Source organism: Salarias fasciatus, chromosome 3 (genome assembly GCF_902148845.1).
Source record: "Salarias fasciatus chromosome 3, fSalaFa1.1, whole genome shotgun sequence".
Lineage (NCBI taxonomy): Eukaryota > Metazoa > Chordata > Actinopteri > Blenniiformes > Blenniidae > Salarias > Salarias fasciatus.
The window spans coordinates 22,065,496-22,092,328 of NC_043747.1; the positions used below are offsets into that span (position 1 = coordinate 22,065,496).

Sequence of the window (26,833 nt, forward strand, 5' to 3'; positions counted from 1 at the left end):
TAAAAACTGTTTAAAGGATTTTAAGATCAATGCGGTAGCGGATGGGGAGCCAGTGAAGGGAAGCGAGAGCCGGGGTGATGTGAGCGTGTTTTTTTGGTGCAGGTGAGGAGTCGAGCGGCCGACTAGCTGCAGGCGGTGAAGTTGGGTTTTTTTGATACTGGTGTAAAGACTATTGCAGTAATCCAAGTGAGAGGTGACAAACGCGTGCATGGCCTGCTGTAGCCCTGCCTGGGGAAGGTAAGCTCTAATTTTTGCCAAGGTCCTCAGGTTGAAAAAACTTCTTTTGACGACTGCGCTGATCTGCTGCTCGAGCTTAAATGTTCGTTATATTTGAAAAATGAAGCGAATTCTGAAGGTGATTGGTTGCCATCAGGTTGTCTGTGACTTCCTGTTCTGAAAAGTAGGTCAAAAATAAATGCAAAATGTGTGATAATTCTATAAAGGGGTCGTCTTTAACCTCTGAGCAAGAGGTTCATATGACGTGATTTCACTGTGAAAAGTACATCAATAAAGCCAAATCAGTCACATTTGCCAAGTAATAGATTACACGCTTGATAAAATGTGTCTAACATTAGCTGTTGGAAGTTGTTGCCTCTCCATCTGTTGCCATGTTTCGCACACTGCAATCCATTTTTTTGTTGAGCACCTTGTACTTTTTTTTTTTTTAATTGCAAATTTGATGATCAATTCTTTGCTGGTTGTTCTCTGACCATTTGATTCAGAGCTTTCAGATGCGTTCATCGAGAGTACGAGAGATGTAGAGAGTTTATCAGCAACATTCAAGTCCAATTAAAGTCACAAGTCAGGGCTGCTCAAGTCCAAGTCTTTAAGCATTTTTGTTGAATCGAGCCTATAAGTCATCAAATTCACATGACTGGAGTCCACACCTCTGCTATGTTTCCTGGAAACACTGTTTCCATTCTTTTTTTTCCCACAATTTTTGAAGAGTCTCTGTGTCTTGGACTGCTGGTGAACCCAAAAGGAGACAGGAACTGAATTAGATTTCAGAGCTGGTTTTAATGAAGCAGACAAATCCAAAAAAAAAAAGGGTCATCCAAGGCAGAGTAAAGGTCCAAGCAGAGTCCAAACCCAGCAGAGCAGATCCAACAAGGAGTGGAGTTTCCAAACACAAGGACGGGCAAAAGAAAACACACTGAGCTGATCAGACTACCTGACAGAGATAAACAGTTTGGGAAGGAGGCGGAGACAAGACAGGATAGGTTAATGGGATTATTGGCAGCAGACACTGACAACAGGTGGGACTGACAGACACAGACAGGGTGCAGGACGAGACACAGTTCTGACGCTCGTCAGATTTCCATCCAACGGTCGAGGAATTTTTGGGCAGATTTAGTGAAAATGCGACTTTATGCCTGTTTCTATTTATTATTTTGAGATTATTGAGAGGAGAGAGGCATAAGATGATGTCGCCAGATAGCGTCTCCCTGATGACATCACCGGAGAGCGTCTCCATGATGACATCACTGGAGAGCGCATCTCTCTGATGACATCATTGGAGAGCGAGCGCTCCCTGATGATGTCACCGCAGAGCATTTTCCTGATGATGTCACTGGAGAGCATCTCCGTGATGACGTCACCGGAGAGTGTCTCTGCCACGTGCACGTTAATGTTTGCTTCTTTAATCAACTCCAGAAAAGTTTCAGTATCTTTGGACCTGATACCAGTGTTGGCATCGGCACATCTCTAATTAAAAACAGCACTCATGGCCTATAAAAACACGTTTCTTGGTCACATATCCGCAGTTTTGCTAATTTCACCCTAAATTTGCAACAGGATGCTATGCTGGATTTCATCTTTGATTCTTATAAAAACTTTTAAGCTCACTATTACGACCTGAGGCTTCCTCGGAGAGGGAAGGAAGACATCAAACTTATGGTAAACTCATGTTACATTCAACTGAATGGAGCCGAATTTCAAGTCAAAATACTCTTGTCAGGAAAACAAAAAGTAAAAAGTACAGAGATGATCTGAACCTGTTGGTTAAAGAGGTTATAACACACTGAACAGCAGATGGCAGCAAAGATCATTCTGAGGCTTCACCGTTAAATCAAAGCTCTTCCAGAATAGAATAGAATAGAATAGAATAGAATAGAATAGAATAGAATAGAATAGAATAGAATACTTTATTAATCCCACAGAGGAGAAATTTACCGGAGCAAGAGACACATGGAACACACAGGGGTGTGCAAAAAAATAATGAAAGGTGCAATACAAACAAGTAAGAGTGCAAATCGTAGTAAGGACTGACAATAGAGAGATTTAACTATGTACAACATGAATCTTAAAATATAACAGAAACTATATAATATACAATATATACAATGCAGTATACAATACAATGTATATTTATACAGTATACTATATACAATACTCTGATGGCAGAGTGAATTGATTTTAAACTATGTAATATAATATAAATAATATATACAATAAAATATGCAGTATACGATAATACAGTACAATATATAATATATCCAATATTTTAATGGCAGAGTGAATGGATACAGCAGATATTTCTATAGTTATTTACTAAAACACATTTCTCAGTATTGCTACAGCGTTTGCAAGAATTAAAAAAAATAAAAACTTAACGAAGAGCAAGAACAGCTAGAATTGTTTGACAAATAGAAACAGAAATGATGCATGATTAATTGTATGAGTAACTGTATTTTTATTGAATACAGCAGTGTTCAGAATATGCTTGTGCGTATGCGCGTGCACGCTTCCCTTCGTCCACCTCCATCCACTTTGCATGCAGCGAGGCTTCCTCCCCTCTCAAAAGCGGATGGCAACATGAGCAACATGTGATGGAAACACAGCCGCCGTCCCGGTCCAGAGACAGAGATCAACAAAGAGGGGGGCGGAGGAGAGGGAGGATGGAGCTGCAGCCTCCCCACCTCTCTCGCTCCACAGTGACGGGATCTCCTTCCTCTCTATTGAACCTCCTGTCCCCAAACCGCTCCATGTCCAGGAGCCTGCCGGCGACAGGATAACACCCAGTTCAGCTCTTTTCTCTTTTCTCTCACGTTTGGGCATGAAATTCTTCCAGCAGCCTTCCTCCTCTCTTCCTTCCCTCCTCCTCCTCCTCCTCCTCCTCCTCCTCTCTGGACTCACTCGGTGACCGCTGACCTCGGTGACATAGTTTTCCTAAAACTCTGCTCCAGCGCCAGTTTTTGTTAACATGGGTAACATTCTTTCACACAAACAAAACGTGTGTTTAACGGGATCAAGATCAATACAATCTGGGATTATACAGGAAGGGAGATGCTTTAGGAAACACTTGACAGACATGTTGAATATGAGAAAGTACTTGAGTAAATATTTTTATTACTGAACAAGAAAAGTTATTTTTGTGTTTCTTTTGTTTTTGTTTCTTTTTCTTTTCGATGACCGGTTTCTGCATTCTCTGACACTAACTGAGCTGTGGTTCAGTCTTATGTTTAATTCACTCATTAAATTCATCTGCAGTTTGGGAGGAAGATGCTCTAAAGTCTGAATCTGTTGAAGGCCAATAATCTGTGTTCGTTACGGAGAAAGGAATCTGAAAGCTAAATATTTCAACTAAAACAATTTTTTCTTAACTTCTGCCTTGAATTAACTGAGTAAGATGTGATACAAAGTATCTAAACTTTAGCTACAATGTAGCCAAAATTATTGCAACATAATGTTAAACATTAAAAAAGAATGTAAAAAGTCTAAAAAGAGAACTTGATGAAACCTATTCACGTTACACATTTTGTAGCGTTAATGTAAACAAATGTAATGTAATGAAGCACAGTTTCACCTAACCAAACTATTTTGTTTGACCTCAATAAATTTTAGCTTAGCTTCAATCAAAACATTTATTTTAAACTTGTTTAAATTGGAGCTGATTGCTATTGAAGTGAATATAGCAAAACTGAATGAAACGTAACAGAAGGTGACGTAACTTAATGTACTATCAGTGGTGGGCGCAGCTAACCAAAAAGTTAGCTTTGATAACCGTTCTTCCGCTAACTGAAAAGTTAGCTTTGATGACGCTAAACCGATAAACTGCTAAAAGATTTAGCTGAAGCTAACAATAACCGCTAACCGCTAACGTCTGGTTCACACAGGACACGCCGTGCGCGGAAGCGGCAGTGCCGCACACAGAGTTTCGGATCGAGCTCCTATCTGATGGTTCATAGGCGTTGGGTAGCGCCGCGAGCGGAGCAGCTCGCGCTCTGCAGTGCGTCCGCTCTGCTCCTCTATTTTCTCCGTTAGCCCCAAGCGCCGAGAGCACATAGGAGATTATTTGTTGACGTTGCGCCATGACGCAAGTACGTACGCAAGTCATTCAAATATCCTCGTAATCTTGAGTTCCGGGGCTTTCTAACAGTTTTTGAATCGTTTCAATCGGACAAACGGATCGGGAGTTATATGCATTACAAAATCCATGTTTTTTCGAAACAATTTTCTGCGTTTTTTAACTGCAGAGAAGAGACTTTTCATTACTTTGCACAGTAACGGAAGCACGTACGAGAGGCGTTCAAGTACCCTCGGAAACCAGAGTCGCTAACGTGTAAATTTAGCGGAAGCTAATTAGTCCACTAATGTTTTTCAAAGTTAGCTGAACAACTAATCCGCTAATGAAAATGTTAGCTTCGCTAATTAGCGGTTAGCTGATTAGTGGACTGCGCCCACCACTGTGTACTATAACCAACAGACTTAAAGCTAGGGTTGGCGATCTTGGAAAACTAGCATGTAGCACGAATATAGCATCTCCCCAAGGCTCCGCCCAGCTCCACCCAGCTCCCACCCCATTGGAGGAGCTCCCGTTGGGAGCGGAGACGCTGAGACGTTCATGGCATGCGTCCAGTGCGTTCCTGGCGTAACCTGTCCTCAGCGCTTCGTTTCTTCGTTTTTCTTTATTTGCACTACGCCAAGTTATGGCGCAATCAACGGTGAGTGAACCCCCAAACATTCTTCTCCACCATTCTGCAACGACGCTCCGTCCTTCTACGTGCGCACTGAACCAGGGTCAGTGCACGCCATTGACATGTACACGCAGGGGGCAGGTCGAACGGCGAAGGGATTTGATTGGTTTAAAAAAAGGTGTCCCGTCAAGACTATTGGTTGCTGTGTCCCGTTATATTTTCCAAACTACTTTAAGAACACGCAATGAATTGCTTCCCATCGGGTCAGAAAGATCATTTTAACCAGTATTTAAAATATGTATCTCATTCAGATTGCCAACCCTAGCTTTAATATAACGTGACAAAACTTAATGCAGTATAAAAACTATTACACCTTCATAAAACCTCATCAGGAGTAAATGATGTCTAATGATGTTTTTCTTCCATTGAAACGTTTCTGTCTTCAGCCGTCCCTGTTTGTTGTCTTTAACTGCTTCAGTCGTCGCCGGCTCCACGCCGTCAGGTGCGACCTGCCACCCAAGAAGTCGGGGCTGACCCCGACCTGAATCCTGGGAAAAGGTAAACACACCCATATAACGTGGGCCCCCGCGGCCGGAGGGCCCCGCCGGCGGCGGCGAGGGGAGCCCCAGACTCGGCGGGGGGTGGAGAGGGTGGCGAAGAGGAACAACACCAGCTGGCAGGTCGGAGGGAGGGGGGGGGCCTCACAGATTGATGCGGCCGCGCCAAATGTCGCTCAGCGCCGGGCTTCATTGTGCGGCGCGCCGCCGCGGCAGGTTCATGCCTGGGGACTCTCATCTGAGCGCGCCGTAAATTGACCTCCTGTCAAAACAAGGCCCGGAGCCGGGCCTTCCAACGCCGCTGCCCTTTCCACTTCCTGTAACTCTGTCAGAGCGCGCCTGCTGAGATACAAACTAACTCTGCGGGGGGGGGAGGAAGGGGGTCCGACCATATACTTGTTTGTTGTTGCATAATCTACAGTCATGTGGAAAAGTATAGACACTTCCTGGAAACTTCAGATCTCCTAAAGAGCACCCGTCGAAATCACGCCAAAGTTGACATTTTTTTAATCTCAAATGATTTAATAGAAGAGCTAAAACAAGAGATCAGGCCATGAAAACCATAAATAGATGCTGTAATTTTCAAATTCTTTCATGCATGTGCCGTAGTAGATCAAAGATGTTGGCATTTCCTCCGTTTCCAGGGAGACGGAGTTGTACCGTTTTCATTAAGTCACGTTTTCAGTGGCTCGGAGCAAACGGACACCTGAAATCCAATGCAAGTTTTCCATTATCACTTGAAAATGAAAACTTTTCATAAGCTTTACAGTAACTCATCTCCACTGAACTTCCTTTATTTAAGTTAATTCTCGCTTACCTTACCCTGACTGAACTGGTCGCCTTGTTATCTTACCTCAGCTCCAGAGTTAATTTACAGTGTAGCATCCTGCTGTGCGTTGAATCTATACATTTCTGTCCATAAAGGACTTGAGAAGTTGGAAAGTCACAGTAGCAGCAGCAGAAGCCGCCTTTCTGCCCCGATCTTTTGAAGCCGTTCCGGCGTTCCGGGCTAACGTTTTGTCACTCGGGTGAATTAATTCACGCTTGTCCATTCACAGCGGACTCATGTGTCCTCGCCCCTTCGCCACCAGTCCCCCTCCTTTGCAGGCAGACATGGCACGGCCTCACAGAGATGCACCGACATTACCCATTCACTGGCCAACGCAGGAAAAAAAAAAAACTGCACGTGGTCGAGTCCACAAGAAAGAAAAGAACAACTTTTTTTTTTTCCTTTTGTCTTTGATTTGTAAATACCTCGGCTTCAGTGCAACAACTTCCAGGCTTGTATCTCGTAGCCATCAAACATTTACATGAGAAAGTTGACAAAGGCTGAAACAGCGGAGGAGGCCTCGCCAACAAAGAGCCCCATTTATAGCGTACAGTGGTGGAGCGACACTGAGAAGGGAGGGTAGGAGGACAAGCTGGGAGGAGAGAGGAATTAATGAATTAAAAATGTCGCCAAACGCCGGCCAGCTGAATACTTTTGGGTTTATATAGAGAGGCGTGCAGGGGGGGCCCCCGGAGGAGTGGACATCGCAAGCTTCTTTAACTTCTGGACACACTGGGCTCGCTCGCTCTTTCTGCTCCGCAGACCAGAAGCAACTGTGCTCATCCGATTACATAATGATCCAGTAACGGCGAGCCGGACCCGGTACTGCCAGGGCCAGAGTGACGGGAGACTCTGAGCGGCCGGCGGGCAGAAACCCTCACCCAGACTCTGCCGCTCCTTCTTTTTACCATGTAGCAGGACTGCAGCGGCAAAACTCAGACATGGACATGAGAGGTGATGAGAAACATGCCTGAGCCGTCAACAGAAAGGTGAAAATCCACTTTATTTTTCCCTCCAAAACCCCACAAAGAGCTGAAAACTGGCTTCTCATGTGTTGACGAAATCCAAGTGAGTTTCTCCTCAACAGAAAGGTAAGAAAACTGAGGTGAAAGATGTTTTATTTTTGACTCCAGCAAGTGAAACGTTGGATTTCTGTTCCTTTTATTCTGTTTAATGCGGCCGTGAGACGTGTGTTTTACATTCTTGGGACTGTGGCCCTGTTGGAAATGTGAGGAAAACACTGGGAAAGTGTGTCAGCTGGGAGCAGGTGCTCAGCCTGCAGCCACTGTGCCGTGTTTACAGGGAGTGACGGCGAAGGCGGTGGATCGCCGCAGTCAATACAACCGCCGGGAGGTCAACCTGAGGTTTATTGGAGTTTAAACTTCTTGTTCTTAACCTGTCCGCTGGATCCCTGTTAGTCACTCCAAAGTTGTTTACATGTTAGTTTTCTCAGATGATTTCAATAGTTCAGTTTAAGTTGTGATCAAGCTTGTCTGTTACAAGGATTTATAGAGACTACAGAATGAAAATATATTAAATATTGAATATATTCTCATCGTCGCGCAGAATTTGGAGTTGATTTCATCTGTAGATGTTGGTTAAAATGATCTTCTTGATCTTCTAGAACATAAGTACAGATTTGTGATCATCTCTGTCATTATAGCATGAACTGTCTGATTTTATTAATAATTCTTTATTTAACTCTATATTTTAAATGCAGTAAGAAACAGGATCAGTGATTCCTGGGAGGGTCGTGAACCCCTCTTTATTTTAATGATGTCACATTTCTTTATTTCTTCAAAATAGCCGAGTCAGCAATTAATCCATTTATGTCCCAAAACGACTCAGTTTAAACATTTCACATTATGATTGTATCACTATTTAAATGTGTCTCCAAAATACATAAAGGTAAGGTCACAAAGTCAGCAGCAGGAGGAAAAAGGTGTCCCGTGAAAGAGGAAAATGAATCAGAAAAAAGGAAGTGGCTCCTCTAGTATTGATGAAATTGGAGCTGCAGGAGGGTTCTGGGTTCACCGAGGTTCACCACACATCTATATTACAGAAGTCCGCAACAGTGATCGCTATAAGAAATGCACCTGTGAGTTTGTCCTGAAAGTTTCTGTCCCTGTGCTACCCGAACCTCTCGGTTTCAGAGGAAACAGTTTTATTATAAAGGTTTGAACTGGTATCAACTACAGCTACTCATGTTTGATTTTAGGGGTGTGTTTAAGCTCGATTTGTTCCGATCTGCGACCGTCTTGTTTATTCTGTCACAAACTGAACAAACACGCTGTAGAGTAAAGGAGAAGCCCGGAGGGGATGCGACAGGAGGAAACTCCAGCACAGCGGTCAGGTCAAGAGGTCAAACCGCTTCCCAGGAAATAACGGCTGAAGATGAAACTCTGCCTGAAACTGTCGGTAACGTTTGAACTTCTCCGGCATCAAACATCTGTCATCATCCACTTCTTTGGCTTCGCAATCCGCGCTCGGTTCAAAAGAATCCCGAAGTTTAGATTTCAGGATAGAGACAGATGTACAGTCGTTAGCTCTCTGATCTCACAGTGGGAAAATCCCTGGTTCGAACCTGGGTTTCAGTGTCTTTCTGTGTGGAGTTTGCATGTTCTTCTTTCTTCTTGCACTCAGGTTGTGTGTGTGTGTGTGTGTGTGTGTGTGTGTGTGTGTGTGTGTGTGTGTGTGTGTGTGTGTGTGTGTGTGTGTGTGTGTGTGTGTGTGTGTGTGTGTGTGTGTGTGTGTGTGTGTGTGTGTGTGTCCTGCGATGGAGTGGTGACCTGCCGTTACACTTATTCAGTCGGGATCAGCTTCAGTTGGACGAACCAAAGTAAACGAGGAATTAGTAAGGTTCAGACCTTATAAATGGAAAATTTCTTTATTGAGTCAACACACGAACAAGATACACAACAAAACAAAACAAAAAAAAACCCCTTTTAAATAAAAGAAATAAAAGCTGTGAATATGAATAGATAGCACTGAGGTATTAAAGTAATAAATCAGTCCTGTTTATTAGAACAGCTTTCAGCTGTCGTCTTAAATTTCTCCAAAATACTTTAAAAAGGTGGAAAATCTTTGTGATTATTTAAAGTTTCCTGTACTTATTATTACCTGTACTTGATCCATAAAGCTTCACAAGACACATTTATGTGTAAATATTATTGATCCAAAAACCTGAAATAACCAGTAGAAATGAGCTCCCAGCCTGTCGGTTTCTGCCTGTGATATGCATACAATTAACTGTTGGCGTAAATTTTGCCATTATTACGTTGGAAGAGTGGTGAATTTAATGTAACTTAAATGAACAGGTAATAAAAGAGAAGATTTTCTTTAGTGATTTTTTTTAAACCTACTGTTAAAGTTATCGCAGACTTCATAAATAAAGCTGGAATTCATGAAAAAACACATTTTCTTTTTTAAAAAAAGTATATTTTGAGGTTCTTACTACTCTGTTCTCTTCTCTGTATTTGGCCTTAAATTTTTCAGCAATCCTTTGCGACTCACAATAGTGCATCACACGCGTATTTCACAGTGTTTTTTTTTCTAATTTTAAAAAAAGTAAGGTCCTATTATTCAGTTTCATATTTACATGATGTTTTCAAAACGATAAACACATACATGACAGAAATGCTGAAAACGATGCAGCTTTCATGTTTGGCCACTAGTGGCTGCTGTTGTCTGTTTTCGTAATTAAACCACACACACACACACACACACACATGCTGCGGAAATCAAAACTGGCTACCCAATGGTTTTCGAGCGTTTTCAACAAGTCCCACCTTGGGAGATGTTTCTAAAAAGTTATGTTTTCAGTGATTCCGGGCACCGCTGTCATGTAAACAGACAACTACTCGTAAAACACAAAAAATATTTGCTTTCTCACTTGGAAACGCTCCATAAAATATGGTTCAATCTTCACATGACGTCTTGTTGCACAAAATGAATGAAATTAGCTGTTGTTGCAGAATGGGATCACTGTAAACGTTGGTGTTTTCACTATGCGACGAGCAGCAGCAGCAGACTGCTCAGATTTACAGCACATTAAAGTGAAGCTTTTGTTACATTAAGTTGGTAAAAGTCGGTCCTGAACGAGCCCTGCTGGCCGGCAGCTGCTGGCTTTTGTTGACCGTCAGGTCAGAGCCGTAACTCTCCGGCCGAGGAAGTGCTTTCAGATTTAGGTGGAAGCTCGTACTGCCTGCAGACACATTGAGATGAACACCCGGTCGCTATGGCAACCTCTTACAGTAGCTTCCCGTTGTTTTTATTGTCTAAATGAAGACAAATCAATGTCATGCAATATAATACAGACACACTAGATACATCAATGGAAAAAAACTGATTCACTAAAACTTACACTATGAATTACAATAAATTAAAAATATGTCAAAATGAAATGTTTAAATGAAATTACAATGCAGATTTTTGCTGACATCCTGAACCCCAGTTCTTATTTGTTGAACCCTGAGAGTCACATTTCTTATTTATTCTTACAAGATCATACTCAAAAAGGTTTATACGAGCTTGCTCTGCTTTCTTAAGCCAGCTGGAGTTCAACATATTTATCACTATGAATTTACTCAATATTTCTTTCAAACGTGTGTACAGGCATGACCTGCAAAATAGGTGGAATCTCTTGAAAAAGAATATTAAAAGAGAATAAATTAGGGACACACTGAAAAACAATTTATTCAAAGGAATTTTCCATACGTGGTGCAAAATATTAGCTTGAGTCATCATCCCATGTTGCAGCTATGTGCAACACCAAAAATGCATAACACAAAAATTTAAAAATGCAAATAAAACAGAACAATTACTAAATAAATCAGCAATACAACTTCTGCCTTTTAAGTATGAGCTCTAACCTTTATCTACTTGTCGATACTGAGTACTGATACAATACATGCCGTACTTATACTGAATATGTGGTCAATATCAGTATCAGCAAGTACAGAGTTTGTACTTGTACTGGTGGTATCGGTGCGTCTTTAGGAATAACTTTTGACTTTCTTGTTGGACAAACTTGTTGCCCAGCGTTGGAGGTGTGCCTTAAACAATTTGTATTGATCAGTTGCTGCACGAAGTGCTGACAAAAAGACGCTGATACGGCCCTGTCCGGCGCTCCGTCTGGCTTCTGACTGGTTTGTGGGTCTTTCTGGCGTAGTGTTGGCTGCGCCGATGCCTTCTCGGCGTGACCGGCGCTGATGTTTAAACGGTCCTTTCAGCTGTGGCGGCGTACAGCGGCCGCCGCCATTCAGACGATGTTGCTCAGGGTCCTTTGAGCGCGGTGTTGCCAGCTGCTGCGGACAGCGGACGGGGGGCGCTGCCTGGAAGGGATTACTCTCCTCTGGAATACTAATGAAAACCTTTTGTCAGCGATCCGTTTCCTTCCACCTTTCCTCCGCAAGCCCCTTCCCTCGCTCTGGGTCTGACCCTCCGAAGCAATTATGCTCCCCTCCTGCCCACCCGGCCTCTGCCCCCTCACGATGTCAAGCACTGCATACTCACACACCATCAAACGCAGATCACACACACACTCACACACACACACAGAGACTCCTCTCGTTTTCCCCCCCGTCGAACTCGCTCTCTCTTTCACTTACTCGCTCACCCAGTCGTATTTTTCAATGGTGGCTTTTGTCCCTTTCATCTCCTGGAAAACAAAGGATTCTTGTGCGTTGCAGGACAGAGGGAAGGAGAGGGCCGGCCGGCCTGGCAGGGAGGAAGAGATCCTAACCTTGAGCCCGCTCATCCCAGGAGTGTAAAGAGTCATTCAGAAAGAGCAGGGATCCAGCAGAGTCGCCCGGCAGGAGAAACGCTCTCTGTATTTTGGAGTTAACGCTTTCTGCTCCGTTCGGCATTAAAGACAAACTCTTAACAGTAACACAGTTTAGAAGTAAGACATGACATCTTTAATGTACTTTGCAAACATCACCTCTTTGCAGATATTAATTGTTCAGAATTTCTTCGCCAATACCACGGATCAAATGGCATCAAGTCTAAATTACACTCTGTCTGCTGGTCCAAATATCTCTGCTGATTCAGTTGGTGCTGTTGTACCAGCTATCTTCCTCGTCTTGATATTTTAGCAGAGCAGAATTTACCATCTGTCTTACCTTAGTTATTCTCATTGATGAAATGTCCAAACGGTGAACATCATCCAACTTTGCAGTTGCACGATATCCACATTTCGTTACCATTAAGACTTATTCACATTTTCACTGGACATATGGCCCTTACTGTGACTGTTGTGTTGTGGCCTATTGAAATGTTGGAATATCTTATTTACTTGACAACACCTGAACGCAGCACAGGCTCTAGTAAGCTGAACTGAGACTCCCAGCTTGCTTTTGGTCTGGTTCCCTCTTGTGTTAACCTGACACGCCAGATGGACAGTTTCATATGTCCGCCACGGAAATATTTCACAAGTCCATCTGGGTAGCTGCTCTTCCGATTTGATTTCAGAGGTGGGACCTTCAAAACAATCAGTAGCTGGTGATTGGACGACCGTTCGAACCAAAGAAGAAGACGATTGGACGACCGTTGTGATTGACACGCGACACACTCACCACAGACTAATCCACATCAAACCACGATGAGACGTAGCTTATGAGCGCTGCTGCTGAGAAGCAGCAGACATCGTTTCCTGACAAAAAGGCTTGAAGTGATGTTCTGTGCTCCTCTTTCAAAGAAGAAATTGAATCGCTTTCTTATAAAACTGCAGACATTGCCGTGTCCACGGAGATCGATTCACATGCTGCCATTGTTTTTGAACTTTCAGGCGATTCCCGCTGTCGTCACGTCTTCTCATCACTTCTGCTCTTCCCGCAGCTCCCGCCTCTTTTCCCTGATTGGGCCGGCAAAATTTTAACCGAGTGAAATTACTGGTCAACGGAGCACTACAAGATGGGATCTGCAGGATTTCAGGAACTGAGTCAGGCAGGCCCATCTGCTATGCAAGGTTACTCTTGCGGTGCCAGCTGTGTGAAAGCATAGCACACACATAGCACACTGGTCTTTTTCGGTTCTCTCTTGTCGATTGGACGGAATCGAAATACTGCTAAATTGCAGAAGTCGTGTGTGTGTGGGTTTTTTTTTTTTTTTTTGAGACCAGGTGGCTTAATGCTTGGCTTCCCGTCTCGTCTTCACTTTCCCTTCTGAGCTGTCGTGTGACGTTACATCAAAAAAACTTTTTCAACTGAAAACTTTTTCAACTGAAAAAATGGTGTAAATGGACCTAAATTGTTATCGTCAGGTATTGATTGCTAGACCATTTTCACATGAAGCCCAAAGGCAGAACATGCAAACTCAGAAAAAGACACTGAGCAGATGATACGCCAATTGCGGCACCACAAAGCTTGACCTGCAGCTGGATTTGGGTCTTTTTGATGTATTGGATGGTGAAATGAGCGATTGTATTATTGTTGGCCGCTGCTTGGTGCGTAAGGTCTCGACTCCACAAACCAAACATTCCTGCTCACAATAAATCACTTTCTGAGGCTTCGGCGGGCCTGTATGTCCAGTACAAAAGTGTATGTTTACTGTATGTGTGGGCTGGAGCTCTGCTGGGTTCAGAGGTCAGCTGGAAGCGTACGAGGCCAATCACATGCTGACCCCGCCCTCCTCACCCCCCCACATCTTAGTATTCACAGCACAGCCTTCAACACAGATCTCCATTCATTCACTCAGTGTGAGCTCCGGCACGGACGGAGCAGAGACGTGGGTCAGAACAGGGTTCGGTGGCTTATTGAGTTTAGAGGCGAGGGAGCGGAAGTTTGCGGGTTTGATTCCCACAGCGGACAGGTCATGTTGCTTCTCGAAATTGGATGCAAAAAAGGGATTTCCCCAATGGGGATTTTAAGTGTGTAAAAAGACAGGATGTGTCAGGTCACCTCACTTCTGTGCCACTTGTTTTGTTACATTTTCTCCAGAAAGCAGGGGCAGCTCGAGACAAAAGTCCCGTTTAGCAAACAGTGAGTGAGAGCAGGAAAGAAAGAGAGTGAGAGAGAGAGAGAGAGAGAGAGAGAGAGAGAGAGAGAGAGAGAGAGAGAGAGAGAGAGAGAGAGAGAGAGAGACGGATGTGGAGAAAGACAAACTGCAGCCCAGATAAGGGTGAGACTGTGCAAAGGAGGAAACCAGTACGATGATAATAAGTGTTGGGGGGGGGGGGCTTCATTTAGTGCCGCTGACACTGACAGACCCCATTATCCATTATTCCATCTCACTATACCACATGATGACACTTGTGATATCCATGACAGGCACCGAGCTGGACGATGTTGTTGTTTTTTCATGAATGGCCATCAATACGTCCAGCACTTTTGGGTGATGGACGCCATCTGCTGGTTCCACTGCACAAACATAGGATTCTTGATCAGTGAATAGACTCAGGTCGGGGTCAGGGTTACTGACCACTGCATGCTAATTAGGATCGGTAAAATACAGAAGGATCTTTGTGTAAATGACAGATCTATAGCTTGCGAGCAGTAAGTCAATCACACAAATTGTTTTCGGCATTTTCACCATTTCCGTGTAAACCAGCATCGTTTTCAAAACGTTGCCAAGTAAAAGCACAAAAGTTTTCTGAAATCAAAACTGCAAAATCGATGTCCGATGATCAGACTGCTGAAAAATAATGTCCAGTCACATTTAATCTTTATTAGTTTTGATTTGAGTTCTGCAACAACATCCATCCATCCATCCATCCATCCATTCGTCCATCCGTCTTTCACTGCTTATCTGGGACCGGGTCACAGGGGCAGCAGTCTAAGTAGAGATGCCCAGACTTCCCTGTCCCCAGACACTTCCTCCAGCTCTTCCTGGAGGATCCCAAGGCGTTCCCAGGCCAGCTGAGAGAAATAGTCTCTCCAGCATGTCCTCGGTCTTCCCCGGGGTCTCCTCCCGGTGGGACATGCCCGGAAAACCTCCCCAGGGAGGCGTCCAGGAGGCATCCTAAAGAGGTGCCCAAGCCACCTCAGCTGGCTCCTCTCGATGCGGAGGAGTAGCGGCTCTACTCCGAGCTCCTCACCCTACCTTTAATGGAGCGCCCAGCCACCCTATGGAGGAAGCTCATTTCAGCCGCTTGTATCCGGGATCTTGTCCTTTCGGTCATGACCCAAAGCTCATGACCATAGGTGAGGGTGGGAACATAGACTGACTGGTAAATCGAGAGCTTCACCTTTTGGCTCAGCTCCTTCTTCACCACAAAGGACCGATACAACAAGGCATCACTGAAGCCGCTGCACCGATCCACCTGTCAATCTCACGCTCCATCCATCCCCCACTCGTGAAGACCCCAAGATTCTTAAACTCCTCCACTTGGGCCAGAGTCTCTCCACCGACCTGGAGAGGGCAGGCAACCTTCTACCAATCAAGGAGGTGCTGATCCTCATCCCTGTTGCTTTACACTCGGCTGCGAACCGCCCCAGTGCATGCTGCAGGTCCAGGTTCGATAGAGTCAACAGGACAACATCATCTGCAAAAAGTCAAGATGAAATCCTGTGGTCACCAAACTGGACCCCCTCTGGCCCTTGGCTGCACCTAGAAATTCTGTCCATAAAGATTATGAACAGAACTGTTGACAACGGGCAACCCTGCCGGAGTCCAACATGCACCGGGAACAGGTCCGACTTACTGCCGGCAATGCAGATCAGACCAGACCAGGTCATACAGAGACCAGAAGACAATTAACAAGTGGCCCTGGACTCCTCGAAGCACCCCCCACAAGACACCATGAGGGACGCGGTCAAACACTTTCTCCAGTCCACAAAACACATGTGGACTGGTCGGGCGAACTCCCACGAACCCCCGAGTATCCTATGGAGGTCAAGTGTTCTGCTACCAGGATGAAAACCTTGGTTTAAATTCTCTAACAACATAATGAACACATTCAGGCAACAAAAAAAGATTCTTCACTGAGTAAAATCCTCCACACATGACGTCTTATGTCAGTGAAAACAAGTGATAATACAAACAGCTGTCAGCTAAATAAACGCGTGTGGTCACTGGGAGAAGACGGTCAGCTTTCTTCTCTTCAAACGGAGACTCCAGTGTGTGTTCTGTCCAGGCAGCTGCCTCCAGAGAAAAGTGAAGAGAGACTGAAGCAGACCACCGTGGACAGCAGCAGCACTGTCACCTCCAAAATCAGCCTTTAATCCCCCCACCCCTCCTCCTCCTCCTCCTCCTCCTCTTACTCCTCCTCCTCCTCCTCCTCCTCCTCCTTCTTCTTCATGAGGTGGACTAAAGTTAAATTACAGATCGACTTCAGCTTGGTATTTGGTTGCTTTGTGGAAAACGAAGTTGTTTCTTTGAGTTTATTGATCTAATTTCTTATCAAATGTTTAAACATCATGCTTTTTGTTGGGGAAATTTTCTTGTCAGGAAAGACTTTTGTAAATCTGTAAATCCTCTCCTTTTTCCTCTCCTCCTCCTTTGTCACCTCCTTCTCCTTTTCTGTTTACATTTTTCTTCCCCTCCTCTTTCTTGTTCTTCTTTTTCTCTTTCTCCTCCTCTTCCTTCTTGTTTCTTGTGCACCTTCTTCATCTACTTTTCTTCTCTGTCTCCACCTACTTTTTCCTTTTTCGTCTCCAACTCTTTTTCCTCCTCATCCATCTATTTCTCCTCCTCCTCTTCTTCCTCCTCTTTTCTTGTGCACCTTCTCCTTCATCTCCTGCTTCATTATCTCCTCTTTCTCCACATCAATCTTGTCCACCTTTCTTCTCTTCCTCCTCTTTCTCGTCTTTCTTCTACGTCTCTTCCTACATCTCTATCTCTTCCTTCTCCATCTTCTGCTCCTTCTCCATTTTTTCTCCTCCCTCTCCACCTTCTAGCGTCTCTCCCCTCTTCGTCTCTTCCTCTATGCTCCTCCTGCTCCCCCTGTCCTCCTCTCTTCATCTCCTGCCGTCTCCTCTCCACCTGTCTGACCTCGTTCAGCGGCAGCGGCGGCGGCGGCCATGACCTCGGCCACGCCCCCGTCCTCTGAGGGCTCCTCCCCTCAGAAGGTCTGCCACTCCCAGACGCAGACGGACATCACCAAGCCGCTGCTGGGCCCCGCGGGAGGCCCCGGAGGCGCCGGTGCGGGAGGCGGAGCCAAGGATGCCCTGGGGCCCAACGCCCTGCGCAGGAGGCGCCGCGTCCTCTCCAAAGATGGGCGCAGCAACGTGCGCATCGAGCACGTGAGCGGCCTCGGGGCGCTGTACCTCCGCGACCTCTGGACCACCTTCCTGGACATGCAGTGGCGCTACAAGTTCTTCCTCTTCTCCGCCACCTTCGCCGGGACCTGGTTCCTGTTCGGGGTGCTCTGGTACCTGGTGGCCTTGGTGCACGGAGACCTGCTCGGTACGGAACCCGGGGATCTCCAGAAACTTAAGATCAGACTGCTGTGATGACTGAATCTCTCCATGTGGGATGAATCAAGTATATGAGTCATTTTCACCCATCAGATCTTCCATTTTCCTTCCCCTGCCTCCAGAGTTTGACCCCCCCTCCAACCACACGCCCTGCGTGATGGAGGTGAAGACCCTGACGGGGGCCTTCCTCTTCTCCCTGGAGTCCCAGACCACCATCGGCTACGGCTTCCGCTGCATCACCGAGGAGTGTCCCGTCGCCATCGTCCTCCTCATCTTCCAGTTGGTCATCACCATGGTGATGGAGATCTTCATCACCGGCACCTTCCTCGCTAAGGTACGCCTGATACTGGCGTTCCCTTGAGCTTGCTCCTCGATCCGTCCATTCATCTCCGTGCCTTTCCAGGTTGCGCGTCCGAAGAAGAGAGGCGAGACGGTGAAGTTCAGCCAACACGCCGTGGTGTCGAGCCTGGAGGGCCGGCCGTGCCTCATGATCCGGGTGGCCAACATGAGGAAGAGTCTGCTGCTGGGATGCCAGGTGGTGAAACTGTTGAAATAGACTGCATTCATTATTAATACCCCCAGGGTAACATGGTGGCACTGTTATTATATTTCACAGTGACATTCTGTGGCAACAAAAAGCACAGATTCTAATGGATATATTGCTTCTCTATGTGTAACCAATATTTCTTTTCCTGTGTAGGTCGTCTTCCTGTTGTTCACGATTGTCTTTCATGTGGCGGAAGTTTTTTATCTTGCTGTGACTCATTTCCCTTCAAGAAAAAAACCTTTGAATGCATCTCTCTACTTCATCATAACTTCATTTTGTTTTTTCATTGTTTAATTCATCTCAACAACTTAGAAAGAAGTTTAAAAGTGATCAAAATTGAAAAAATTTTCATGATTTATTGGTCAAAAATAAATAAAGTTAAATTGATAGATCAATGAACTGGAGATTTTCTCAATGACCACGGTCGCACCGGTTGCTTCCAGGTGACGGGGAAGCTGCTTCAGACGTCTCTGACCAAGGAGGGCGAGACGGTGCGGCTGGACCAGCGCAACGTCCCGTTCCAGGTGGACACGTCCAGCGACAGCCCCTTCCTCATCATCCCGCTGACCTTCTACCACATCATCGACGACCACAGCCCCCTGCGGGCCTGGGCAGCCAAAGGTAAAGCGCCAGGCACAGCGTTCACGCCACAGCGTTCACAGGCTGAAAATGCTGACTCAGTCTCCATGGTAACGCTGGACATTATTTTATGACATGACTTCTGAATTAAACCTTTAAATTGTGGCCACAAATGAATATTTCATGTCTAACATTAGTATTTTGTACCCACAAAATTGTAATTTTAGTCTTCTAAATGAATTTAAAGGTGCATTAAGCAGTTTGCTCGTTTTATGTGAAACACTGACCCCTGCAGGCCTTGGGCTTAACTGCAGCTTAGTGAAAAGCTCATGTCTGTGGCTTGCGCTCATGTATGTGCACAGAAGAGGGGAACTCCTTCCTCACTCTTTTAGTAGCGCTCGAGTAAATTTTAAAGGACCTATATCATGCACAATCCACTTTTTTAAGGTTTTAAGCATGTCACAAAGTTGATTTCCCTTTAAAACCACCCCCAAAATGTTTTTTGCCTTCATCCACGCATGTCTGAGTAATCTCTTTCAGTCTGCTGCTCTTTACAGCAGCCCCTCCCTTTAGGTAGAAAACAGCTCGTTTGAAACTCTTCAAACCTAAAGCCAGGTTTACACTTGCACCACTTTTTGCCACAATGTTGTCGTGGCAAGGCATGCCAATCTGGAGTCACGAACCGGCAGACTCCCGCACTGTTCATGACTAGTTCACGGACAGTTAGAGCACAGTTCACGGACAGTTCACGAATGCGCCTGTCAGTGTCGCGAACTGGCACGACGCATTCACGCATAGTTGCGCATAGTTTACGAGCTTCCCGCATTGGCACGACATGGTTGCGCGCGCAATTACGCGCGTCATATACGAGTAAAAAGGGGGCTTCCCCAACCCCGGGTCATTTTTGGATTTGCTGTGGAACAGACAACATGCTGAATGCCAGAGACACCATCACTGCGGAGAAGAGAAGATCCTGTAACTGGCAGCCGCTCTGTGTTGAAGAGCAGCAGAAAAGACGCTGCCGAGGGCCCCGAGCTGAAGGGGGCCGCGACGGACGGCTGACATCAGTCAATTTCAATGACAAATTAAAGGCGCTACACTTGATGCTGCAACGACAGTGTGTCGAAAATCCCCCGGATGGGGCCCTTTTCCGGGTACTCGCCGGTGGTCACGACTGGCATGCATCCTCCTGCATTGTACCGACCGGTCCTGACGCGTTCACGAGGCGTTCACGGACAGTTGGCGCATAGTTCACGGCCCATTCGCGATATTGTGTCGTGACCAAAATTTAAACATTTCAAAATTCTCGTCCCGACATGACACGCAGTCCCGACGGGTTTACGCACACTTTACGCCACACGCCACTTTACGAGTGGTTTGCGACCGTTTGCGACTCGATTCGTGGCAATGCGTGCCACAGAATCGTGCAAGTGTAAACCTGACTTAAGTACATCACAAAAGTTGAACTCCTCCCCACCACTCTTCTCCCACCCCACCCCCGCGCCCCGAGCTTTTCGAGCGTTGGCGACGCGCTTCACACGCGTTCACACGTTGCAGGCGTCAACGCCTGAAGTTGGGAAAATTGAACTTTGGAAGCGTCAACGCCGAGCGTCATCCAATCACAGACGAGCACTCTGAGCGCTGTAGAGATGCGCGGATGGCTCATTTTTCCATCCGCCCGCTATCCGCCCAAATGAACGATTTTTTTAAATCAATTTTCAAAACCGAACCCACCCGGCATCCGCAGAATAGTGTTTAGGTGTATTGAAGTTGCTTTTTTTTTTTTGAGTGTTTCAACCGCAACCCGCCCGATTGTAATTAAAATCTTAATTTTTCGACACATCATCTGCCCGATCCGCGGTTATCCGCGGGCTCCGCAGGTGCAACCGCAATCCGCAATCCGCGCATCTCTAGAGAGCTGATGCGGGCCAGAAGGTCATCAAACTGGGCCCGGGAGAGGCGGAAGTACCGCTGAAAGCGAACCTCATCCTCACGCAGCTCCTGGAGCAAATGGTGAAATTCGCCAAATTGCGAACGCCGCTGCAGGATGGGATGAACCCAAAGACGTCGCATAGGTGCCTAACGACGCCGTTTTCTGGCTTTCTTTATTAAATAAAGCCAAGCCAGTGTCCCGATGGGATCCGCTATTGTCAACATGAAGACAGGACACAGAAGCTTCTCCCACTCCACTCCCACCAATGAGCTGCCGCGCGTCGCGCACGTTGCAAGCGTCGTGTGTAGATTTGAACACGCGTCGAATTCAACACTTTACATGCGTCAACTTTGAGGCGTCAGTGACGCCCGTGATGCTTGCAACGCGTCCGGTGTGAACGCACCATTAGAGAAGCTAAAACATGACATATTTGTTTTGAAGCTCTGATTGGTTGAAGTACGCTGTTAGTCAAAGTCCACACGGGGAGAGGCGGAATTTTCAGTGAAACAGAGCGTTTTCTCTTCCGGGTTTCAGAATTAGCCCCAGAAAATCTTTTATTTAATACAAAATGACTTTTCCTTAGCGCCAAAAATAAACTATTACCGTGCTAATGCCAATAATAGGGTTTGGACTAGCTAAAAAAGCATGATACAGGTCCTTTAAGTTTCTTCTGCCTGGTGGGGTCTGTGCTGGAGTTGTGGCAGTGCTAGAAGCCGGTCTTTTCTTAATTTATGGAAGCTCCATCCTCAGTACTGCTCAGTTGTTGCTGCTCAGCATCTGGCGGAGTAATGGCGGACAAAACGAAACTTAAGGATATCAGGCCAGCGGGAGCGCGCATTACGTCAAGCTTAGAGCGATTCGTACCCGAATCACTCATATTGCTGTGCCTTCAGTGCCCTGCACAGGAAAATAGGAGCGACTGCGATCTTGCAGAAATAGCTCTTGCTGCCAATCAGGCAAAGGTGAAAACGTGTGTGGGTGTGAATAATTGATAATTTAATATTTAAAACTGCGCTATGCTCTTTTAAGGTCATGAATTATAATTTTGGTTTTTAAAAATTATAAAAAAGTAATCTGAAACCATTTTTTTATTTGAGACCAAGAAATATGAATTTGATTCTGAAAAATACATTTTTAGTCAAAAATTGTAATTTTGTGGCATAAACTCACCACAAAATTTTAATTTATGGCCATAAAATAGTCACAAATTTCTAATTTGTTGCCACAAAACCTTAATATGTGGTAGAAAAATATACATTTTCAACCAAAAGTTAAAGTTTTAGTTGAGATGTCACATCTGGGGGCTCCGCCAATATTAAAGAAAATCATTTAATAAAAGATTTTTGTTGCACATTATGTGTGTGTTGGTATTTCCGGTCACGTGCCGCATGCTCCCGCTGCCCCGTTCTGTCCACACTCGGCCTCGTTTGGCAGGAATGTGTGTGAGAGATATTACCGGAGACACCCCTCATTAGAGCACAATACCGTACAGTCCGGGGTGCAGATCCACTTACAGTGGCGCTGGAAGACACTTCAGAGTCCGCCATTATCGGAACAGTGGCCACTTTTTCTGTCTGAGTTCCTTTCAGGCTTGATTGGAGTCGTTTCCTATCATAAATCCAGGTGGGGACAAACAAAAAACCCAAAATGCTGATTTAATGTTAGTGTCATATTCGGCTTCAGTTGTTGTATATTATTATAACTCATCTAACTTAATAAGATATATGAAAAAAAAAGCAACTGTGAGATTACTGGAGCCACGTGTGGCTCTTGGGCACCTCTGTTCTGGTGAATAATCTGCAATATTCCACACCGTTTATCAGAAATGGTCTCATCTGCAGGATAACAGGAAGGCAGAACAGGTGGAAATGTTAAAAAGTGATAAAATGACAAAAACTGCTAAAAAAAAAAGAAAAAAAAGAAAAACAGCTGAAATTACTTAAAATCACTAAATAATAATAATAATAATGCATTGGTTTTACATAGCGCTTTTCAGGACACTCAAAGACGCTTTACATTGCATTATTCATTCACACCATACTGGGTGGTGGTAAGCTACTATTGTAGCCACAGCTGTCCTGGGACAGACTGACGGAAGCGAGGCTGCCAATCTGTGCCATCGGCCCCTCCGACCACCACCAACCATTCACTAAAAGGTTAAATCTTCCAACAAGGCTAAAAGTGATCCAACAGTAGGAAATACAGAGCGTTTCTGAAAAGGCTAAAATACTAAAAATGGCTGAAGTGAGAAAAATCCATGAAAAAAAAATGGAGAAAATGGTTAAAATTGGCTCCAAAACAAACAAAAATTAATAAAATATTTTGAAATAGCAGCTTTGAAACATCATAAATGCAGCATTGTTTTTAATAGGTAAATAATTGTTTTATATTATAATGTTCTTTGACTCCAGATAAATTTCATTTGTTGGAAAAACGGTTCTTTTGGTCATAAAGACTGCAGACTTCAATATTGGACACCAAGTTTAAAGCGTAAAAAAATCACCAAGCAGGGTGCATTTCCAGTCATTTTCTCCAAAGTGGAATCAGCAGAGTTTTAAAATAGCTTTAAAATAGCCCGTCTTTGTTTGGCTTTGCCTCCGGCTGAAGCGGCTGCAGCGCTGCAGGCCTGCGCTGGCTGAACGGCCACAGTCAAGCGTGGATAAAAGTCCCCAAAGCACAGAGCAGAGGCAGCGAACACAGAAGTTCCCGGTCACGCTTGTGGATGATCCTCACCACTGAGCACGAGTCTGTACTTAACGGCTTTAAAGCGCTCCGCAAGCCCTGCTTTCTATCACAGGACGTTTGTTATATTAAATGGAAACGTAGCAGGGAGTGCTTTTCTTAGAAGCACCGAAATTGGATTTACATCAGTGGATTTACAGCAGCACTGCGGGACAGTGGACGGGACAGACGTCATGGCTTCAGACCACCGAGGCAGAAGATCAGCACATCTCAAAGCTGTCAGACACATCTTAGTTCAGAGGAAGACTGATTTCCTCCAGGGTGGGCGGGACTGGTGGGAAAGTGGCGTCATCGATTTGTATATTTTTTTCCAAATCTGATGAATTAGCACAGAAAAATCATGCAATCTGAACGTCAAGTGCTGCAATTCAGAAACATTATAAGGTGTGATTAACCATTGTGTCACTTCTCTACACAAAAGTTGGGAGTATAACTTATTTTGCTGTGACCGCATCACGTGGACAGAGGAGGCGCTGTGATAGGGCGATTTATGCAAAACTTGAACTCGTAATATAAAATCAACAGATGATTTATGTGAGAATCAGAGTCTGGTGAAGCAGCACGGTTATAGAAACTAGTGAGAGACCAAAACATGTTCTGAAACCGGGTGCTTTTTATGTTTATTTGCACTCTGAAAATAGGCATGTTTGAACGGGTTCCAATGAGACCGGGGCTCTTTTTGAAACCAGCATCATCTGCTGGATTTTCTCTGGAATTACAGCTTTTTTGCACTTCCGCATTATCTTCATGTTTTATGAGCAGAGGTTGGCGCTTAGTGTGAACACAACAAAAGGGCAACAATTGAAACAGAAAGAGTTTGGAGCTGGGTTTAAAGCAACTCATTCCATATCATAGCAGCATCTGAGCGTCTGTTTAGACCTCAGTGCCTCCAGGAGCAAGTGCAAAATGGAACAACGCACCAAGAATCAGGCAGAACAGACCTGCGGTGTGAACATAGCACCTGCTCGTCTATCGGACTAAATATTGGACTTACTCATCATTCCGTTGTGAAACTGAATACCTTTAGGTGTGATGGACGGACCAGCGCCACCCAGACCGGCGGCGTTTCAGTCTCAGTGTGTACGGATGGTTGCGAAACGCGGTTGTTTTCGCTGTGGTGGGAGTGATACAGGGTCTGGGGCAGGGTAAGAGCTGTTTGGACAGATGACAGAGTGAGGCCTGTTGATGCAGGTGTGTGCTTGTTTGAGTGCATATGTCCTCCAGTGAGTCCTTCTTGTTATGGGTGTGTGTGTGTGTGTGTGTGTGTGTGTGTGTGTGTGTGTGTGTGTGTGTGTGTGTGTGTCGATGAGTGACAACTATAAGCTCTGTTCTCCAGAATATAGTGTAGTTTGAGAACAGCGTCCCTTATCGTCTCTTTTCTCGTTCCGGGTCAGGTTTATTTCAGCCTCTGCTGTCTGTTTGCAGGCGGCGGCTGGACCGACCCAGACCTGGCGGACTTCGAGCTGCTGGTGATCATGAGCGCCACCGTGGAGCCCACCTCCGCCACCTGCCAGGTCCGAACGTCCTACCTGCCGGACGAGATCCTGTGGGGCTACGAGTTCCCCCCCGTCGTCTCCCTGTCCCCCTCGGGGAAGTACGTGGCCGACTTCGCCTTTTTTGACAAAGTGGCCAAAACCAAAAACCCCCCCGTCTTCAGGGCCGGCTCGCCCTCGTCCCAGCCGTCACACCTACGCAGGAGCAAGGAGGACGGGACGGACGCCGAAAAGATGAGACTGGAGGAGAGCTACAGGGGGGAGGAGAGGGGGCGGGAGAAGGGACGCATCCGAGACAGCAGTCCGCTGAGCGTACGCATCAGCAATGTGTGATGGGGGAGACAGGGACAGGAAGAGGTGATTTAGAGCTGATACAAACCGACATAAGGTGGAGACAGGAAGACAAACAGGAAAAAGCTGCTCAAGAAGACACTTTCACACCCGCACACACACACAAACACACACTGCACTGCCTGTGTGCATTTAAAGCCTTCCTGACACGACGACTTTTCAAGTTAAAATGCGTGGTCGTGTTTCCATTCCAGCAAAGTTTCACAGTTACACAGCAAGGTTTTGAAAATGATGCCCTTTTACACGGAAACGACTGAAAACACTGAAAAGGTTTTTTTTCAAAATGTTGTGCAAATGTGAAGCTATTCTGAAACGGAAACACAAAAACAGTGTTTCACTTGTGTAAACTGGATCGCAGCACTGTGTTCTCTTTTTAACTGCGTTAATAAATGAAGACAGGAAACATTATCTTCCACTGATACGTTAGATCATGTTTGATGTAGTTTCTAACAAGCTGAAAATACGCTCATTGATATGAATGTGAATGTCTTGTTTATTGTGGTCAACGTGTTTAGTAATATTACTAAAAGCACTTTAACGCGAAGGGAACGTGGCATTTCTGACAATAACTGAACTAACTTCGGTACTTAATGCACTGTATCATGTGATTAAACTGTGTGGGAACGTTCTGGTTGGTGAGTCTGTGTTTACACCCTTGCGAGTGAGATAATACTTTTTTGTATGAACTGTTTTGAACTGTATGTACAGTTTTTTTTCCCCCCATGTACAGTTATGTATAAACATTTTTTTTTCCTATAATGTCTGTGTATGCCTCCTGTTTGTGCACACCTCTGCATTATCATTCTACCGTATTAATTGCTGTCAGTGCACAAGGATGTTTCTGTAAAAAGGTCAGTATATTTGTGGTTCTAATGCTGTCATCTTTTCATACAGTGGCAATGAAAGTGTTTTTTTTTAATCAGCTGCTTTGACTCGAGTTGTTTTTTTTTTTTTAGGACGAATGAGTTATTTTATATTTTAAATGGAGATAATATAATCACAAAGATGAATTGTTCCCAAAACAAATTGCTAAAAAAAAAAAAAAAAACACGCACACAATTTTGATTAAGTGTGAGGAATATCTGAATTTCAATATAAAACATATTGTGATACTTTTCAGCTAAAATGTATACTTTCAGGCGCATCTCAATATATTCGAATATAATTGAAAAGTCACTACAGAGTATTTTAACCATTTCTGAAAATCTGAATTACATAATTTTTGTAAGAAAAAAATATGATTTTTGAAATTATTTTGACATGCTGTAATTTTGATTTTCTCACTAAAATTAAACAGACAGAAATAAACAAAGTGCCTATGTAAAATGCTGCATGTGAGTATAGATTCTTTTAAAAGGTATGATGATGTATTTTTAAATTGAGATAACGTGTCACTACTTAAAATGAAATTCTCTGCTGCTCCAGATAAGCCCAAATAAAAAAGGAAATGTGTTTTTATGACTGAAGACACAGTGTGTGTGTGTGTATCTATAACTGGAAGGTTGTACCTGCCTGTACTGCTTGGCCGACTG

General features: G+C 44.8%; 1 protein-coding gene across 1 annotated transcript; it reads left to right on the forward strand.

The window, feature by feature from the left end:
- Positions 1–17,224: 17,224 nt before the first annotated feature.
- On the forward strand, positions 17,225–25,390 carry kcnj10a (potassium inwardly rectifying channel subfamily J member 10a). The gene is made up of 5 exons (XM_030086282.1): positions 17,225–17,645; positions 17,779–17,990; positions 18,060–18,191; positions 18,647–18,824; positions 24,883–25,390. Exons 1-5 carry the CDS (start codon positions 17,261–17,263, stop codon positions 25,281–25,283), a joined length of 1,308 nt encoding a protein of 435 aa, XP_029942142.1. The 5' UTR covers positions 17,225–17,260; the 3' UTR covers positions 25,284–25,390.
- The last annotated feature ends 1,443 nt before the right edge of the window (positions 25,391–26,833 follow it).